The sequence below is a fragment of the Botrytis sinoallii genome (assembly GCF_014898435.1).
Source record: "Botrytis sinoallii strain Bc 23 chromosome Unknown BSIN_008, whole genome shotgun sequence".
NCBI classification, from domain to species: Eukaryota; Fungi; Ascomycota; class Leotiomycetes; order Helotiales; family Sclerotiniaceae; genus Botrytis; species Botrytis sinoallii.
In genome coordinates this window covers 1,419,700-1,439,796 of record NW_024066035.1, presented here as the reverse complement: position 1 = coordinate 1,439,796, position 20,097 = coordinate 1,419,700, and the positions used below count along the sequence as shown (strand labels likewise).

General features: G+C 42.2%; 5 protein-coding genes across 5 annotated transcripts; 2 read left to right on the top strand and 3 right to left on the bottom strand.

Annotated features, from left to right (window-relative positions):
• Nucleotides 1-2,242: 2,242 nt before the first annotated feature.
• Nucleotides 2,243-4,272, bottom strand: EAF02_005419 (uncharacterized protein; the record flags this gene model as incomplete). Its single annotated transcript, XM_038901467.1, has 4 exons — nucleotides 2,243-3,561; nucleotides 3,699-3,788; nucleotides 3,890-4,015; nucleotides 4,068-4,272. The coding sequence occupies 4 exons, from the start codon at nucleotides 4,270-4,272 to the stop codon at nucleotides 2,243-2,245; spliced, it is 1,740 nt and encodes a 579-aa protein (XP_038758807.1).
• A 3,867-nt stretch (nucleotides 4,273-8,139) lies between these two features.
• Nucleotides 8,140-9,125, bottom strand: EAF02_005418 (uncharacterized protein; the record flags this gene model as incomplete). The annotated part of the gene is made up of 2 exons (XM_038901466.1): nucleotides 8,140-9,030; nucleotides 9,120-9,125. The coding sequence occupies 2 exons, from the start codon at nucleotides 9,123-9,125 to the stop codon at nucleotides 8,140-8,142; spliced, it is 897 nt and encodes a 298-aa protein (XP_038758806.1).
• A 564-nt stretch (nucleotides 9,126-9,689) lies between these two features.
• On the top strand, nucleotides 9,690-13,049 carry EAF02_005417 (uncharacterized protein; the record flags this gene model as incomplete). Its single annotated transcript, XM_038901465.1, has 2 exons — nucleotides 9,690-9,988; nucleotides 10,046-13,049. The coding sequence occupies 2 exons, from the start codon at nucleotides 9,690-9,692 to the stop codon at nucleotides 13,047-13,049; spliced, it is 3,303 nt and encodes a 1,100-aa protein (XP_038758805.1).
• Nucleotides 13,050-16,196: 3,147 nt separating this feature from the next.
• EAF02_005416 (uncharacterized protein) lies at nucleotides 16,197-16,955 on the bottom strand (the record flags this gene model as incomplete). The annotated part of the gene is made up of 4 exons (XM_038901464.1): nucleotides 16,197-16,508; nucleotides 16,574-16,796; nucleotides 16,859-16,867; nucleotides 16,921-16,955. The coding sequence occupies 4 exons, from the start codon at nucleotides 16,953-16,955 to the stop codon at nucleotides 16,197-16,199; spliced, it is 579 nt and encodes a 192-aa protein (XP_038758804.1).
• A 206-nt stretch (nucleotides 16,956-17,161) lies between these two features.
• Nucleotides 17,162-18,907, top strand: EAF02_005415 (uncharacterized protein). Its single transcript, XM_038901463.1, has 4 exons — nucleotides 17,162-17,363; nucleotides 17,434-17,560; nucleotides 17,611-18,366; nucleotides 18,418-18,907. The coding sequence occupies exons 1-4, from the start codon at nucleotides 17,226-17,228 to the stop codon at nucleotides 18,465-18,467; spliced, it is 1,071 nt and encodes a 356-aa protein (XP_038758803.1). The 5' UTR covers nucleotides 17,162-17,225; the 3' UTR covers nucleotides 18,468-18,907.
• Nucleotides 18,908-20,097: the final 1,190 nt, after the last annotated feature.

The window sequence follows — 20,097 nt, the reverse complement described above, 5'->3', positions numbered from 1 at the left end:
TGAGAGTAGGTTGTGAAGCAGTATATCTTATAGTTCTCGGAAGATTTCTTGGAATAACAACGGGATTAGAGTATTATCAGGCATCTCACCTTTTAGAACTAGTTTCTGGAACTCGGCAAAATAGATACTAAAATCAAGATGTTTTTGTTTGAGTAGGTACAATTGATTCTAGATATTCTGTTTATAATTGGAATTCCCAAAAGTGTTTTCTAAGTATTTCAAAAGCAGGCTATAATCAATAAATTGCAAAATACTGTGAATAATCTTAGAGAAAATTAGTTTATAAGCTTTTTCAATGAATCTTCTAGTGATATAAATTAGATAAGTAAAGATAATAAGGAAATAATTGGAGTTTAAGCTTATCTTTATATATATTTATTAAACAAATCTTTATAGATCGAATCGGAAATTATCAAATTCTTTGAGATCGGGAATATATTTATTCAAACGAATAGTAACGAATAGAATGGGTATAATAATATCGGACAATTCGAGAACAAATTCAGCAAATATTGTTTTAAAGAGTGTAATAAGAATAAATACAGATTCAGTAAGGCAATCAAACAAACGGATATTTTGTATGGCAATCTGTTCGCACAGGAAAACTTCAATATATCTCTTAATAAATATTTCTCGAACCTTATGTTCGAGGGATAGATTGGCTTTTTTCAATTCGATAGTATATGCAACTGCCGACTGAAGATATTGATATCAAGCTTGAGAATCCTTTATTATAGCTATATTAAATTTAAAGATATCCTTCAGATAACTAAACAGATGCGGAGCTGATATTGTTATTATAATAATATTGATAGGAGCTATATAGTATTACAGGGTAGGTAGACGGAATCAGAAATCTATATTCAATAGTGCTAAGAATAATAGGTATAGGGTGTAGACTAAGATGTAGCTCGAAGAGTTACAATACAGGATCTTCCAATATAAAGATATACAGAATTTTCATTTATAAGCTAGCCTAACAGGGCCTAGCTTATCGCTTATCGGTCACGTGTATCCACACCGTGACAATCATGACATAACCCACTTCTAGTCAAGTTACGTTATATAAAGAATAATTTATATTATTTATTAAAAAGTTTTTTTATAATTTAATATTAATAATTGAATTAATTATATAGTATTTTAATTTATATAGAAAAACATGAATTTTGCAGGGATTTTGTTACATTTGTCATAGGGGTGCGGTAAGTAGGTTCCAGAACTCTTACAATTTTAAACCTTTTGAGTGTATCGGACACTATGCGTTATGCAATTATAGATCTTCATGGACTGGTATCATAGGTATTTATGGTATTTAATATCCTCAGGTTATTGGGAACTTCCATACGATAGCAAGAATCGACCGGGTGTAAAAGTAAATACCAATGTATCTATCGTATATCGCAACCGCCCCTCCCCCCAATGTCCACCCAGTAACTGAACCTTTCATCTTAATCATGACCTATCCATCACTGTGTTATACATCAGAAATATTCACGCCTAAACCCCAGAAAGAGCAAGATGAGAGGTTCGAAACACGGCCTGGCCTATATGTCTTTCCATCTTGTAGAAATTCAAACATGAGATACTTTATTATTCAATTTAATTTAAGTACTTCAAGAATGCCTTGCAGCATACTCAATAGAAGTATGATTTTGACTTGCGACTTACTTAGTCCATTGCTTACTACATCAACATCAATTTATCTATCATATCACAATCACAATCATCAAGAACAAAAGCCATTTAAATCCACTAAGCAATATATATTTATGTACTATATAATATACACAATGAGTAGAGTAACCGCCTTCCCATCCGTTCAAAGATATCCAAACCAAGGGAATAAAAGCAATCGAATCTAGTCAGCAAGCAAGTTCTGTATTCCTATGCTTCTTTTCTGACCATCATCCAGAAATCTAAACTAAACGAGTGACCATGCAGATACTCAATATGTACTGCTCGCTCGCGAAGTAACTCAGAAGGAAGTAAAGTAAGAGTAAAACAAACAAATAGATGAATCAATGAATAAATTGAAGGAAATAGACAATTGATAATAAAAAATAAAAATATGTGCAGTGGTATGAATGAAGGTACTCTGCGTTTCTCATGACATCCGTGATAGTATTGAGTGGTGTGTTGTAATAAGCGAGAGGAGGTTGAAAGATGTAGAAAGACATCCTCATGAACGAACAATTAATCCGATTAATGATTCGGAATTACACAGGGCAACAGAAATCCCTTAAATCCCCGAATCATCCTCAGCGAACAACTGAGTAGGAGTATAAGCATTCCAGTTTGCACAAGTATCCTCAAAAATAGCAGTGTCGCTCATCCCGACCGCAATCGAGCTTTGAGACTCTACAAATTGCATTGCCAATCCCTCAGATGCGTGCCATGCGATATGGCAATGAAGGAGCCAGGAACCAGGGTTGTCAAGCTTGAATGCAATGGCAAGATAACCGTTTCCGGGAAGTGCCGCAACGTCACGACGTGGAGGATTGACGAGGTTGAATTTGGCTGGCGACGTTTTGGGATTAAACACATCAGCTTCCTGCGCTACGATGTAGAAATCGTGGCCGTGGAGATGGATAGGATGCCAAATGCCGAAGCCGGTGAGATCTTCGATGACATATACGACCCACTCCTCGTTATTGGTCTGCTCGAGAGGGACAACATTGTATTCAGTTGGGAAGATTGTCTCGTTGTTGAAAATCTTGAGAGTTGTTGGTGAGCTCCAGTCGAGGAGTAGACTGCTAGAATTGATGGTCCATGTGAAGTAGTTGGTGAATGCGAACGACACCTCTTCGTCGACGAGAGAGTATGCACCAACGTCCAATGCTAAGTGTGGAACAAGACTGGCAACTGGCTCATCCTCGCAAGTGCCGCGGGGTGTGGTTCCAACAGATGTGGGATCTGCGGTGCTGGAGCTATCGTATCGTAGGATACCCGTAGCATTTGCTGCTTCCATGTTGGCTGAGCAGGTGGTTCCCCAGTTTCCTCTAATCCAGTAGTTGTCTGCTGCCGCATTGGCTTCAACAATTACATCGTATCTCTGACCAATACCAATGAGAAGAGTGTCGGTAGTGTAGGGTACAATTGGAACGAGATCGTTGGCAATGACAGTAAGTGTGTGTCCATCAATGGCGAATTCGAAGTGACTGTCAATTCCAACGTTGATCAATCTCAATCTATATTTGGTACCTTCGACAAAAGTCAACTCGAATTTCTTACCACCGCCAACACAGTTAGGATCAGTAGAAGCTGAGCAATCGAAGATGTTGGTTCCGTTCATCAAAGTGTTTTCAAGTGCTGGAGGAGCACCAAGTCTAGCGGAGTCCCAAATTTCGAAAACGGATTCATGTGCCCAATCTTGGAGGAAAATTGCACCAACATCTTCATCATAGTCCGCAGTAGCAGGGCCGTTAATGATCAAGGGTCCAAAGAGTCCATCACCATATTGAAGAGAGAAGTGAGAGTGATACCAAGTGGTTCCATATTGAGTAGCTTGGAATTTATAGGTCAAGGTATCTCCAGGAGCGATAGGACATTGAGTTACACCTGGATTTGATGTTAGTTATTTTCTCTATAAGATAGGAAATAGTTGTGGGTGCAGAGAGGAGGGAATATGGGATGGGATGGGAGAGAAAGGGGGGATGTTCTTGTGATCGCATGATGACGATCTTTTAAAGACATACCGGGTACACCATCATATTCGAGACTTCCTAGTTGACGAATTCCATGCCAATGAATAGATGTACCGTTGTATTCAAGATTGTTGGTAACGTCTGTAATCATTTAGTCAGTAAAGATAACCAAACTCAGAAAGAATGATATTTGAGGACCTCGAGTTGTGACAAAGAGATTCTCTGGGTAACTGGAGACTTACGGATTATAAGATTGTCGCCCCAGTCTGCTATAATTGCAGGTCCTGGGACAGTTCCATTGAAGGTCATGGCTGAGCGAGTATAACCATCAGGTGTGATGGTAGAGTTTTCAACTGAAAGCCAGTATTCTGTAAATTAGGTTAATGATGGACTAATCAATCGGAATTTGACATCACATACCTCTAGTAACTCCAGTGGGAGTAACATCATACCAGTTGGTATCAATGGAATACTCTCCCCAGCAAGATCTGGAAGTAGCTGAGTTTGCACAAGAGGCAGTGGTGTTTTGACGAGGAGTGAGTGGTGAACGAACAACTGGAATAGCTGATGCAGATACCTGTGCAAAGAATGCAGTGAGGGCAGTAAAGACTGTAGAATATTTCATGATTATGAATTAAACAAAAAACGACTGAAAAGATTGTGTTCTCCAGATAGGGAGTTGTGAAGAAGAGACTGTGGTGAGGATGAGATGAGGACTGAAGAGAGGAATTTCATGGCGAAACATCTTGACTTTATAGAAAAGTGAAGCTCTTGAAATTAGACCGACCCGTCAGCTTCGTATCCACCTCTGAGCTTAGGTTCGAGACGTTGACGGCAACATAGTGAAGTCCGATATTGTCCTGATGGCTCGCGTAGCCTTGAATGCTTTGTCGCCGTGCTGGGTTGCATTGCATGGGAGGTATACGTACTCTCTCAACCCCATCCATGTGCAGTATGTCTTTAGAATTTTTGCTTTTGTTGCCAGTGACATCTCTTGGCTTACGAATGTGGTAAGTCAGATGCATGGTGAGAACCTCAAGATCCATCTGAAATATGGAAGAGTTGAAGAAATGGACAATGCTTCCCAACGCGGAGCTATGTTAGCGCCATCAAAGATACATTAATAGACTACTCCAGGGGAAGACAGCAGTTCGTGCCGAAAACCGTGGAGACATATTCAAAGAACATCTGCTGTTGAAACAATCAACATTCGTCAATCCTTTGGCTGGAAGGATTACCACATTTGAGCGTATTCGATGATCTGCATTCATCTCGGTCTTTCGGGGCCTGACGGAAAGTTCGTTGCTTGAAGTAGTGAGCACAACAACTCGGAGAATTATTTCTCACATTGTGGTTATAAGCCGCAAGGATTCACAAGCCACTTTTTCCTCATCGGTAAGTCCTCACACGTCAGTCACAATCGATAACTTACACGGCGCAACTATTGCTTACTGGTGGCTGCAGGTACACGAATTATAGATTTGTGCTAAGAATTCACACAGTCGGTAAGCCTCCTCAGCCCACAGCGGAAGGCTTTCGCCCCCGGCTTGGGTTCCATATTTCATAACCGTTCTCAGAATCGATAATGAAAGTAACTTTTTACAAAACTGGTTCCAGAATGGTGAGTGATATACTAATGAGTAGCAGGCACGGTCTGTTGAGTTGGTAAGATTTCATACTCAATATGCCCACTCAAAGTTTCCTTTTCCTTGTACTTCGTAATCGCGCTGTTGCATATAAAATCCTTCGGGTACCTTACCGAATGTACAAGACGACGCCTTAAGCTTTAGGATTAAGCTTGTATGAACGTAGATTTCAGATTTCATTAGTTGCCGTTTGCTTGAGCCTCATCTGTATTGATCACTTCCTAAAGTACATTAAACTCTGAGGAACAGGTAAAATTATATGACGATCTCCGGACACAGCACAGATTCAGTCCACGTACTACTCAAATATCCCCAGAAAAATCGTAATCCAGTTAGAAAAGGCAGGCAAAAGGCTTTTGGGGACCGTCTGTGCACCTTTATCTCGCATGGGTTATGATTAGGGGACTTGATAGAGCTTACGACGCTTTTCAATATCGGATTTTTGATACCACCCCGCGAATAGTGTATTGTAGTATAGTATCATAGTATTGTCAAGGGAACCCCCAGGACCGGCAGTTGACCGAGATATGCCAAGACATACCAGGACTTCCCATCTAATCAAGATTGTACCTACTGACATTGCACAGGTTGTAGTTAAAGAGCCGGGCCGGAATTTTGAAAGTGAAGGAAATGTCCGGAACTTTTAAGGTAAAGAAAATGACCTGCAACATACATCGTGCATGAATACTGGGTCGATTGCGTTGAGTAGTTCGATTAGTTCGTGAATATTAATTTGTAAACTTTTACAACATATCATCATCTTCAAGTTTCGGGACCGTAAATGAATGCCAAGAATACAAGGATGAAGAAAACAGTATTGTATTGCGAATAAGCGTTGATAAAGCTAAGAGTTCGGTTTTTGATAGGGCAAGACGAAACATCCTCAGGAACTACTGAGCCACATGATTGATGGGGCTTACGGAGTAAACAAGCAATGATCGTGAATCCACAATTGATCGGAACCTTACTTCCTGATGGTGGAGCCACTGCTGCGACTAACTCCTCCTTTTTGCCGAAGGTTTTGTGAAAAGTAGACCCCTGAACCTCCTTCCCCCCCCCCCCCCCCCCACTCTGTATGGAACTACCTTAACAATTCTAAAGAGGCAACAACGAACAGCATCTAATATATTACCAGAACTTTGATTCCTTCCATAGTAGGTAGTTTGGATTGCCATCTCGTATTTCGCGAGAGATTTCTTCAAGTACATATCACAAAGACTTTGTGACTAATTGTACCATACGTAAAATAACACTTTATTACGCGCTGGAAAATTCAGGACTCGGAATTCGATGAGCTGAACTAAGAATGATGTCGGCTCCCAAAAGAAGTAATGATGAACAATACAAGAAGGAAAGCTGTACAAAGTACGTCGTAAACAAGGGAATGCAGGGTATTCCACATGGTCACAGGGAATCTAATCCAGATAAGATCTCATTCAGATGAACCAGTCGCGATGGTAACGCGGTTCGGCTTAAACCCGAGATTGGGTTTCATCTTGCGCGCCTGTTCATATAATCCTTGCGGACATAAGCATTGCAACCTAATTGTTCAGATAGGAACGGCTGTGAAATCGTGAAGGGGCTGTCAGCTCTTACAGTGACCATTGATCTCGCTAACCTTTCTGTCCAGAGGTAACAAGGTAGGTTTAGGGTTACTTTAGCATGTTCCTTCAATTTGAGCCTGTCATTCTGAACCCTGAACACCACGAAGTTATGTGATGTCTTGCTTACACACGAAGGATAGAAGTAGACTACGGGAACAGAGTGCTGCCATTGCTCGTGTCAGCATTGCCTTTGATAATATTGAAAAAGACTTTGAAAGGGTTTAAGACTGCAGTATGAATCGATTTCTTACAACAAAATTCGAAGCAAGGTTATCTCGTGTTGCCCCTGTATCTGTCAATATATTCCCAAAACATTGTGAGGATTTGTGTCCATGACAGCAATAGTGCAAACTTCGTCTCGTTGCCCCTGATAGGAACACAATACGCGATGGAGTCGTTCTCATCTCGAAAACTCGCATGGTCCTAAATCGTGAACGGAAAAATTGTGTCCGGCAAGTAAACAATGGAAAGGCCACAATTAAAAATTCATTTAAAGAAAAAAACTTGGTATGCATCAGATCCACACACACACACACACACACACACACACGATAAAAGATTTTGAAATATTTGAAGGTGGAGAGATATGAATATGCCAAGATTTGAATTGGGCAGCCAAGGAGCCTCGGAGCATCCGCAGAATCATTTTATATCTCCTATTTTGGTCGAATGCTTGCGCAAACAAACATGAAGAACATAAAACAAACTCGACTTTTGCCGTTTGGCTCAATTCCAATTTCTGTCGATGGATAATTAGCATCTTTGACGAGTAGCATGTTCAAAGACAACTACGACAAAGCGTTGAAAGAGCTTGAAAGACAAATTAATGAACATTGTGATTGAACATATGCATCTAGACACCTACACTAATTTTGTTTGCTTCGCTCATAACCGAAGTTGGAACAAAGAAGCCGAAATGCATAACAAGGTAGCAGAAATGAGGGGATCTGAATAATGCCCAACCATAGACTGTTTTCAGATCACATCGTACCCATGATGCATCAACCCCTCCTTGGTACATTCTCGATTCTTTCCATATCGGTAGACGAGGCATGCAGAGTCGTCGCGACCATATGGCTACTACCTCTGTTATCTGCGGATATTTCTTTCTTTGTCACAATCTTTGGTAGATATGTCGATGGAGAAGGACCTCGACTTGTAATCTTTTGAACCTCGCAACAGTAAGTTGATACCACCAAACTCCACGCTAAACAAACAAGCAAATAACCATATCCCAGACTCTCACAGGTAGTCCTTCTTCTTGGAAGTCCTCGTATATTGGTTCATCCTCCATTCAACATCACCATCCTTATTCTCCAAAGTTCCTCCTCTAATTTCGAAACATCTCATCGTCATACGAGGTCCAACTTCTGCGAGTTCCACATTTTGATATCCCGTCTTAACAAACACGTGGTGTCGAACTTCGATACTATCTTCAATATTCTTGAATGTGACAACTCTGCTTCCCATTTTCGTTTTATTTGTAATCGCTTCTCTTGGGGGAAAGATATGCTTCAAGATTTTGACGATTCGAAGACCCAATCTTGATGTAAAGCCTTCAAAGATTAGATGGGGATAAGACTCGCTGACCGTACCACGGGAGCTATTGGGGATGTCGTGGCGCAAAACAACATTGTGTAGAGAGAATGATATCGTGGGCCCATGAGGAAAGTGTGAAAGCGTCAAGGCTGTTGGTGTACCACGATGTTCATGGAGGAGGATGATATCAGAAAGTCCAGATGCTTGGGCGGATGTAATTAGACTTGGTAAAATGAGATTTCCTCGATTTAGACGGATTGAAGTTGGTATCAATAATCTGATCTCTTTCGCAAAGGCAGAAAGTCTTGATGAAGGATCTCTTGAAGTTGTGATCAGTACTCTGGGATCAACGATTCCAGAAAGTTGAGCATATTCATCGTCTAAGTCAAGTTCCTCGTTTGCCGTCAAATCTGGTCGTGATTCATCATATTTATAATCTTCTCGTAGTTTTTTATCATTCGCAATCGATGGATCTAAAGGTTTGCCTGATGCTAAAGAGGCTCGAAGCTTTGCGCGCTTTTCACTGATCTCAGCATCTCGAAGTGTTAAGGCTCTTCGATAGAGGTAATCTCGTCGTTGTCGAGCTTGTTTGCGCTATAGAACACAGCATGTATTAGTCAATTGGATTGGGAACGACATTACAGGGAAATAAGTATATGATGATTGATGTGAATACAACTTACAATCATTTTCGCAATGGTCTATTTGACTTAAAGAGAGTTTGTATTTCGAGGGGGGTAGTATGAAGCTTTTTTGTGAGGTCAAGCAGAAAAAAAAAGTTTCCATCACAAACCTTTATCGGCTGGTATCGGTATCAGTATCAGCACGCGCTAAGCACCCAAATAGCAATGTCACTTATTAAATCCCACAATCAAAAAAGCAACTGTGCATCTCTTCTCGAGTACTCCACCAACCCGACCAACATTGGTAAAATACCTTCTGGGCTCCTCAATATCATACAAGAGATATCAAACTTCTGCAGGACAAGTTGTGAATTACGGTCAAAGTTACGATAATGACTTGAAAGTCTTGTCCGGCTTTTAAGAATATCTCCAAAACCTTTGCGCCGCCCTCCCGCCACAAAGGCTACCTCCACAAACATAAGGAATTTATCCAATCTATTGTAAGCATTAATTTTTCACTGTATTATAGCGGGATCTCCAATGGTTAATTCGATTTCTTCTTCTATTCCCCTGGACTACAGCTGGTTCTAATTTTTACTGTTTTGCGTAGTATCTAGAGATACTGTCATCATGGAAAGCGCTTTCGCCCACGTTGGGAACCACCTCATATCCGATTCTGCTGCAGCAATCAACGCCGGTGCAGATGATCTCTCAAACATTGATCCGGATGAAAGCTTGTTATATGGTCAATACGGAGGTCATGGTGGTTTGGGATCCAGCAGACGAAGAAGCGATGATGATGACAACGAGACGGAAGTATTCGATGACGATGATACCGAGAGTCTTGCAAGTGTTCCAGTCGATGGTATGAAAACTCTTGGGCTTCGAGGTCTTGAGGATGAGAAGGAACTACCAGCACACGCATGCGCGTAAGTTGAACTATCAACGATCTAAATTGTCCTGAGCCGGGCTGATTTGATGTGTAGATATTGTGGGATTCACTCTCCAAGCTGTGTGGTTAAGTGCTTGGGATGCAACAAATGGTTCTGCAGTGCCCGTGGAAATGCTACATCTTCGCATATTGTCAATCACCTTGTTCGCGCAAGACATAAGGAAGTTCAATTACACCCAATGTCGACCCTCGGAGATACTGTACTGGAATGCTACAACTGCGGTATAAAAAATGTTTTTCTCCTCGGCTTCATTCCTGCGAAATCGGATACAGTGGTGGTTCTTCTATGCCGTCAACCTTGCGCCTCTGCTCCATCTTCGAAGGATATGAGTTGGGATGTGTCCAAATGGCAACCGTTGATTGAGGATCGATCCTTTTTGTCTTGGCTTGTCTCTCTTCCTACAGACGCAGAACAGCTTCGCGCCCGACATCTCACGCCGCCAATGATTGCAAAGTTGGAGGAGATGTGGAAGGACAATGTTAACGCTACCCTTTCCGATTTGGAAAAAGCTGCTGGAATTGATGATGATCCAGCCCCTGTCCTTCTTAAATACGATGATGCCTATCAATATCAAAATGTCTTCGGACCTTTAGTCAAGATTGAGGCAGATTACGACCGCAAGCTTAAGGAAGCTCAATCTGAAGATGGTTTAATCATTCGTTGGGATTATGGTTTGAATAACAAGCATTTGGCCAGTTTCATTCTTCCAAAGATAGAGCTTGGTGATGTAAAGCTCGCCGTAGGCGATGAGATGCGACTCAAATACAAAGGCGAGCTACGACCTGTCTGGGAGGGTGTTGGATATGTGGTCAAAATTCCGAACAATCAATCTGATGAAGTGACCATCGAACTACGAAAAGTTGGCAACGATAAATCAGTCCCAACAGAATGCACCCACAACTTTTCTGCCGACTATGTCTGGAAAGCAACATCTTACGACCGCATGCAGTTTGCCATGAAGACTTTCGCCGTGGACGAAATGAGTGTATCAGGGTACATTTTCCACAAACTTCTCGGTCACGAGGTGGCCGCAGCTCCAATGAAAATTCAAATGCCCAAGAAATTCAGCGTTCCTGGTCTACCAGAATTGAACAGCAGTCAAATCAGCGCCGTCAAGAGCGTATTGCAAAAGCCTTTGAGTCTCATTCAAGGACCTCCGGGAACTGGAAAGACAGTCACATCAGCCACAGTCATTTATCATTTGGCTAAGGTCAATGGTGGTCAAGTTCTTGTGTGTGCTCCTTCTAACGTTGCCGTCGATCAACTTTGTGAGCGTATACATCGAACTCAACTCAAAGTTGTTCGTCTTACAGCCAAATCCCGTGAAGATGTCGAGTCATCTGTTGGTTTCCTCTCTTTGCATGAGCAGGTCCGCATGAATGATAGCAATCACGAGTTGGCCAAACTTACTCAGTTGAAGAGCGAGTTGGGGGAATTGTCAAGTCAAGATGAGAAGAAGTTCAAGGCATTGACAAGAGCTGCCGAACGTGAGATTTTGAGCAACGCTGATGTTATTTGCTGTACTTGTGTTGGAGCCGGAGACCCAAGACTTGCCAAAATGAAATTTAGAACAGTCCTCATCGATGAATCTACTCAATCCGCAGAACCAGAATGTATGATTCCACTTGTTCTGGGATGCAAACAAGTGGTTCTGGTTGGAGATCATCAACAATTGGGACCCGTCATCATGAACAAGAAGGCCGCAAAGGCAGGTCTGAACCAGTCACTCTTCGAGCGTTTAGTCCACCTCGGCCTCAACCCCATCCGACTTAACGTTCAGTATCGTATGCACCCATGTCTTTCTGAATTTCCGTCTAACATGTTCTACGATGGTTCTCTACAAAACGGTGTCACAATGCAACAACGACTTCGTCGTGATGTAGATTTCCCTTGGCCTGTAGCCGATACACCCATGATGTTCTGGTCCAATCTTGGTAACGAGGAAATCTCTGCTTCGGGTACTTCTTATCTCAACAGAACTGAAGCCTCAAATGTTGAGAAGATTGTTACTCGATTTTTCAAGGCTGGAGTCCAACCTGGAGATATTGGCGTCATCACTCCATATGAAGGGCAACGCAGTTATGTCGTGACATCTATGCAGAATGCTGGTTCTTTTAAGAAAGAGCACTATAAGGAGGTTGAGGTCGCTTCTGTGGATGCCTTCCAAGGACGAGAGAAAGATTTCATCATTCTTTCTTGTGTAAGATCTAACGATCATCAAGGTATTGGTTTCTTGAGTGATCCTAGACGTCTCAATGTAGCTTTGACACGTGCCAAGTACGGTCTTGTCATTGTTGGTAATCCAAAGGTTTTGTCAAAGCATCCTCTATGGCATTACTTGTTGCAACATTTCAAGGATCGTAGCTGTCTTGTTGAAGGTCCACTTTCAAACTTGCAAACATCGCTTCTACAATTTAGTCGTCCAAAGACAACTTACCGTGGCCCACAACGTTATCAAATGGGATTGCCACACAACGGCCGAAATGGCAATAACAAAGCCCCTCCACTACAGGATTTCACTGATACTGGTTCGATGATGAGTTCTGCTTTGGATGACGTTTCTTCGGTTCACTCATCCCATCTCGGCGGCGTGGGTGTCGGATCCGCTTATCCTGCCGGCTTTGGTAACTTCCCTCTCACCGGTCTTGACAATTGGCCTGGTCTTGACTCACGAGGTCCACGTGCCAATGGCCAAAAGGGTCGTGGGCGTGGACCTGAGAGCATAGCTGGAGAATCCGTTGCCGCTAGTGAGTTCACTGATGTCACAAGCAGTAGTGTTACAGATGGCAGAGGCATTGGTCAAGGAGGTGTTAGCCTCGGTGTTAGCGTTCACGAAGGACAAAAGCAAACTAGTTTGAGTCAATCTGACCGCTTGAAGCGATACGTTGAATCAGGTGGTCGCATTGCTGATTACAAAACTGGCGATGCTGGCAGTGTCTTTGGCACAAGCTCTCTACTAAGTGGTCGTCGTTTCGATGATGATGAAAAGAGTGTTTCTACTGCATTTGCAAGCCAGATCGGAGGAGGTTATGACTGATTCTACGTTGACAAGGTCCATTCTCATAGGACATCATAATCATGATATACTAAGGATATTCCTTCCGGATCAACAGATGGCTCTTCGCTGCTCTGTGCGGCCAGCAACCAATATCGAATTTCATCGATCTATCCTTCATCGATAATCGACCTTCCAAGTTCCGTACCTACACATCTAGGGCGTGAGCATCTACACATATATCATATGTAGGGAGGTTTTTACTGCAAGCATGAAATGCCAACTAAGCAGACTGCTAAAGTGTCGAAGGAGAGAAGATGAGAGTGGTGCCAAATTTAGATTGTTTATGGCCGTAGGGAGATTGCTTTATAGGGGAGAGGATATTTTGACGGTGGCTGATGTGGTTGTTCTAAACGAGAGACAGAAATCTTTTGATGGTGAGGTTCATGATCTATTCAGCATGTCATATTGTAACATTCATTCCTCAAGCTGATGCTCATGGAGAAGAACACTATCAATATTAGCTTTGGTTTATGACCATGCATGCAAACAAGATAGATACTGGCACATCTGCAGTACCTAAGAAATTTCAACGCCTTGCTAGCAAACTTGTACCTAAAAGTGATCATGTGAGACATTATTTTATCTTGACCGCTCAATTTAAAGTCCCGTAGAAGACCCTTTTGGTGGACATGTCAATTGTGAATTTTCACGTTTAACATTTCGAGATCCATGTATGTAGAAAGCAAAGATTCCTTGACTAATAGGGCTCATAGATGTACCAACAAACACCACTCAAATCGCTGCACACGCCGCTGTCGCAGCTAACAATCTCTTTGCCAGTCAGTTCCTTTCATCATATTGCAAGCACCAGATCGAAGGATTATAGCAACAGACGAGGTGACTATACTTCGCAGTGGAGAACCATTAGTAGCATCGAAGCAATCAGAGCCATTGAACTCAAGATGTCCCATCCATAAACGCTCGGAGATTCCTTTCATCTAAGCACAAGGTCGCGCGATCGCGGACGGCACTAGCTGTTTTTGCTTTAGTAAAGCCAGACTATACACTGCTATCATTAGTGGACACCACAGGTGTAGAGCGTTTCATCAATTCCAGTGTTTGACTCTTTCAGCTCGCTTGCGGCCCCTGAAATTTTAGTATCCTTTGCCAGGTCCGCCTTCGCAAGCAGTCTAATTTGTTCGCACATCAAAACGCAGTGGGTTTTCCAAGTTTTCTATCGCCATATGTATTCCTTGAAGTAGCCCATTGTTGTTTTCTGCCTATCTACTTCGAGCATCTCAACTACTATGCCTATCCCCTTCATGACCCCTTGTCTTCCATGTGTGTAATGACAACCATGCCTCTCGTGAATGAAACCATTAACAAGCACTCTCTTCTTCCAATGCTTGATGACCAGAAATTAAGTTTCTACCCCTCTGTAGCACCGTAAAGACGTTGCGCGTGTCTGTAGATGCGCTGAGTGGTGTTTGGAATGTCATGGGGGATTCGCTAAAACTACAAGTTCAAAGCAATTTTCAATGGCAGGATCTGCATACTGGAACAACTTGAACCTCACTCTACATAAACCTTTGCTTCCCGTCAAGACTATAAGTGTAGATGGACTGAAGCTATCAAAATCCATGATACCATTTTATGATGGATCACAGTGTCGACACTTGAATCGAATCTCGATGATCATCGCCTAGTTTTTTATATCTGTGACACTCAAAACTTCGCCTCCATGGTGCATACACTCCGGAAAGTCTAGGATTCCACGTTTTGAATGATCGTGGTGCAATGACAAAGAGAATTGAGCATATAACAGCTATGTCTTCCGAAACTTTGAAGTGGCAATGATATTTGTGACGTATGTTATCTGAGATGACGGTCAAAATCTGAGGTTTAAAGGTTTAGCATGACGAGAACGGATCATCTACTTCTCGTCCTAACTATCACTAAAAAGATAGCTACCTATGTAAATTTGAGATGGAAAGTGGTAAACGCACTCATAATGAAAGAGTAATCCCTCGCTTCTTGTTCTGTTAAGAGTCCTTTATTCTTCTCTAGATTCCTATGGAAGATGTAGTCCTCGAACCTCCGTTGCGTTCAAGTTCTGAGACCTGGGTGGTGGGTTACGACCTTGGACTCAGATTCGCCAGCTTCTTCTTCGTCTGTTTGCAAAATGATTGTTTTGGAGCTCTTCCGGCCAGCTAGCTTGTACTTCATACATTTTGTGAAACAGTAAAAACCGCTTGAAGGTTGATCAAGACTATGAGACAACTTGTACAGACCCAACCCAAATACCATGCCCCCATCATTTCAGTCCTTCCCTCCTTACAGACAAACCTTTGCCCACGGTTTTGCGAGTGATTTTGCCCATTTTCGCGTTGAGACAAGGAAAAAGATGCCTCTGTAGCGACCTGTGACGTACTACTGAGCCTCATAGTTGAATCTTCTGAGCCACTGAGCTTTAGTTGGTCTCATTCACAGTGATAATATGATCCTTTTTGAGATTCCCATCGATGAAGCATTCCTTTCAACGGCACCCCATCCTCCGCTCCACCGCTGAGAATTTTCTTCTCTCACGACTGCCTCTTTTCTGGAGCTAAGAGAGGAGCGAACCCTAACTTATCTATTGAACTGTTCTATCAACCCCATCTATTTCATTATAATGAATACTATACCATGAGAATTTGAATTGCAGCTACAATTTGATTCATCAGCATCCCCAGCACCTCGCCGGCTTCATTTAAACTCATGCATTGTGACCCTTATTTCCTTATTTTGAATGCCACTTCAGTCATTGTCCATTCTCCGACAACAACGGACGATAGTTTGCCAATCTCCATACCCAACTCTCGCTCCAATTCATGAGGTGTCAAACTTCCAGACGAAAGTTGTCGAGTTGTCAAGCAGGCTAGAAGATATATAAAAAATTAGGATGGGCCAACGATCACGCCAAGATACCGACAAACACATCTTACCAAGTCATCAACGTAGATAGATACTTTTACCGAACTACCAAGTTTACACAGTCTCAACATCATACATTAGTTTTTGACATTAAAATCAAAGATTTTATAATCTACCTTGAGCCATAAAGATCCCATGTCTTCAAAATCCTCGCAATGATACACCCATCCCTAAACGCCAGAAATATGCACGCCGCCTAGAACAACCCGATTCCTAATCATCATCCATTGGCATCTCGTCATCAATATACCTGACCAAAGTAATTCTCATCTCAGTTGAATCATGACCCCTAAGAATATCACTGATGAAGTGAGCCTCAACTTGCATTTGTACCATCTCCAGTGCACCCCTCAAAATCCCACAGAGAATATTCGAATACCATAACTCATCTTGTGCTCTTCCATCGTCTGGCAATTCTACAAAGTCGGCCAAGGGATTTTCTTCGAATATTAGGGAAAATTGTTTGTTATCGCTCGTCCAGTTCGATACCGCTGGGGTGATGTTCAAGAATATCTTAAACCCAACCTATTGTTTTCTATCAGCACTAGGTATGCTTCGCAAAGTCCGCACAATACCAATTGAAGCCGTACCTTGGAAATCATCTCCGCAGTCTCTCTGAAGTTCGAGCAACGTCTCATGGTATTTGACTTGGCGAGATAATCTTCGATTAAACGTAGCCCAATATTATAACCCATCTTATCGAGTTGTTTGTTGACTTCTACATAATCATTTTCGTAATCTTTGCAAAGTTGTGCGACAATGGTTCCATAGGTGAGAGTGACTAGCTCGGCATTGACTTTGTCTACACGACTTCTGGATGCTGATTAGCCATCGTGAGATATGGCAAGTGTTTCTCGTGCTGCTGGTGTACTTACTTCCAGACCCTGAGTTGCGCATTAGTATATGTCGTCTTGATGACTGACAAGAGATTACTTACTCCTCGCCCATCCTCGCGGCTTTGTTGGAAGCCATACTTGTGTCTTATAATTCTTAAACTGCACTTGAAATCGGGTTGTGAAATCAATTCATGTTCCGAAGCTGTTCTTGCTACATAATAATATTCCCATTGAAGCTGGAAGCTGGTCCAGGCACAAGCCGGATAGGCGGCCGCACTTTAGCGTACTTTTTTAGAAATTCATATTGCGTTCTGCTACTGAGCCTTGGTGCCAACAACGCGCAGCTTAAAACATCCATATCATTTCTCGAAAAATCACGCGTAGCTTGAAGGAAGAAGCTATAATCATGTCTTCTGGAAAACGTCCAGCTTCTGGATCCTTTGGATCATCTCAGATGGTTGTGAAGAGACAGAATGTAGGCAATGAGAGCACAGCTTTATCCACCACAAATGGTTCAACTGGCAATGGTGCGCTCATTCAAGCAGTACGTACCTATCAATATTGATGGTATAATCCGCTATCTGCGAGGCGCCTGACTGACCTTTGTAAAATAGGTACCTCGGACGAGTGGTTTACAAGCTCCAGTGATGCAATTGGAAGGGCATTCAGGAGAGGTATTTGCTGCCAAATTCGATCCCAATGGAAACTACATCGCTTCAGGGTCAATGGATAGATCAATTAGTGAGTATCACGTATTAGTTCTTTATTGCGTGCATACTGATTATTTGTAGATTTATGGAGAACATATGGAGATTGCGAAAACTACGGAACTTTAACCGGGCATAAGGGCGCAATATTAGATTTACAATGGTCGCGCGACTCGACGGCCTTGTTCTCAGCATCTGCAGACATGCATCTAGCCAGTTGGGATTTAGAAACCGGTACAAGGATACGAAGACATGTTGGACACGAAGAAGTAATCAATTGCATGGATATCAGTAAAAGAGGAGAGGAACTTCTCATAAGTGGATCAGACGATGGTTATATAGGTATTTGGGATCCAAGGACAAAAGCTGCTGTCGATTTCATCCCTACTGAGTTCCCTGTCACGGCTGTCGCATTAGCTGAAGCTGGAAATGAGTTGTATTCCGGTGGGATTGACAATGATATCAAGGTGTGGGACATGAGGAGAAAGGCTGTGGTATATTCTATGCTTGGCCATCAAGATACGATTACATCGCTTCGAGTTTCGCCTGATTCTCAAACACTTTTATCGAATTCCATGGACTCGACGGTTCGAACATGGGATATCAGACCATTTGCGCCCACTGAACGACATATCCGAACTTTTGATGGCGCGCCGGCAGGAATGGAGAAGAATTTGATTCGGGCAAGCTGGGATCCGACTGGAAAGAAAATCGCGGCTGGTGCTGGAGATGGCACTGCTGTTGTTTGGAACAATGAGAACGGTAAAATATTGTACAAATTACCTGGTCATAAAGGAACGGTTAACTGTGCCGAGTTATCGCCTGGTAAAGATCCTATAAGTAAGATTTCCTCCTCCAAATCTGCACCTTATGTTACTAACAATCTTTTAGTTCTAACCGCTTCTTCGGACCGTACATTGCTCTTGGGAGAATTGAAGTGAGATAAGGAGGAGGTCAAAGTCAATGAAAAGATACCCAACCACAAAAATCTTGCAGAAACTCGGAGTTTAGGAATCAGGAACTTTGAAGCTTACGAAAAGCTCTGCAAACCATTCGGAAGGCGTTGAGGGGATAGGTGGGGATTGCGCATGCGAGTAGGGTTAGCCTTACAGATGTTTTCAATCGACGGCAATGGTGTAATTGATACGAGAGAGTTGGAAGACCTGAACAAGCATGGATAAATGCTATGAAAAGCATTCATACCTTTACCCCTCACCAATCCAAATCAATATATTTGGTTCAAGCCACGCAATATATTGCTGATTAAAATCGCCACAGTACGAGATCTGCAAAATTAAAAATTTGTATGGAGCTGGGTGGCTGGATCTTATCTGTAAAAATATAGAAGTACAGATAAATGTGTAGATTGTATCATCAAACACCTGTGTAAACACCAAGAATATCTCATGTGAATTGACTGCATTCGTGAGATGCATACCGTACTTTCATATTTCTTGCTACTGAAATCATTACATACCTACCTACCTACCTATGTAGGTAATCTAGATGTTTCTAATCCGTGCTCTCTGCATAAATCATAGCGTTTTCTTCAAAACTTCAAGGTCTTGACCTTTCATCATAAGCAGCGCGGTTAATCAATTAGACGAGCTCAACCCCCTGAAAAAAGAAAGAAGGAAGAAATTTGATTGGTGGATCACAACCTTCACCTGAAACAGACTTAAGATTTGAAAGGCTTCACCTCGAACTAAATATGTCCCAGGTCAAACTTCATTTAGACCCAAACAAATTTAATCTACAAGTCACATCCTTACATCCCTGAATGCGGCTCGCAATTGGAAATATGTCAAACATCTTGATATGCAGGGCCACTGTTATTTTCGTCGCAGATTTATCCGGTATTGTATCAAATTATTTGCTACCCATGGCCATCTTCTAGTCGTCTTCTATGAGACATGAGAGATCAATAATTATTAGCCAGCTTCTTGAGGGGGTTCTGTCGTTCTTTCTCTGCCTACCAAAATAGAGGAGTGAGTAGTGACTGGGACGAAATTAACTACCTGGTACAGTCCACTGAAATCATCATCATCGGCCAAAGCTTTTTCTCCTATCCTGTCTTTTTTTGTTCGCATCTTGTGTATATTTGCATATCTTGCTTGAGCTTGAAGTCCGTGAGCTGTGTTCTCCGTTCCTTCTTACCCTTACGTCCCTTTTTAGTGGTCAATTTCGAAGCAATTTCTGACTATTCGAGACTCATTCGTAGAGCGAAGGAGTTCTCTCTCGGACGTTTCGTATTGTTCTCTCACTCTTCACTCTCTTGGTCATCTCTTGGTCTTTGCGCTTTCTTTTGTGCATCTGGGTTTGTTACTTTACATCACAGTTTCCCCATATTCTTTCCGGATCCTTCTGCTGCCTACCTGCATATCCTGTCGGTTGGTGGATACTGATTTGCGAACGATTGCTGGCTTTTCGATTCGGGCGTGCAATGAGGACGGGTAGATTTGTTTACCACGATAATTTCACCTTTTCTTCGATCTAATGTCTTCGTGTTATATCATACAAGGTCGTGTTGACAGGGCCTAACCTCTCGCTGTGGAAAATAAAACAACTCGG

Coding starts and splice junctions, on each gene's coding strand:
- EAF02_005415 (XM_038901463.1), top strand. CDS start 17,226: ATGTCTTCTGGAAAACGTCCAGCTTCTGGATCCTTTGGATCATCTCAG. Junction 17,364..17,433: donor ATGGTGCGCTCATTCAAGCA/GTACGTACCTAT, acceptor TTTGTAAAATAG/GTACCTCGGACGAGTGGTTT. Junction 17,561..17,610: donor GTCAATGGATAGATCAATTA/GTGAGTATCACG, acceptor GATTATTTGTAG/ATTTATGGAGAACATATGGA.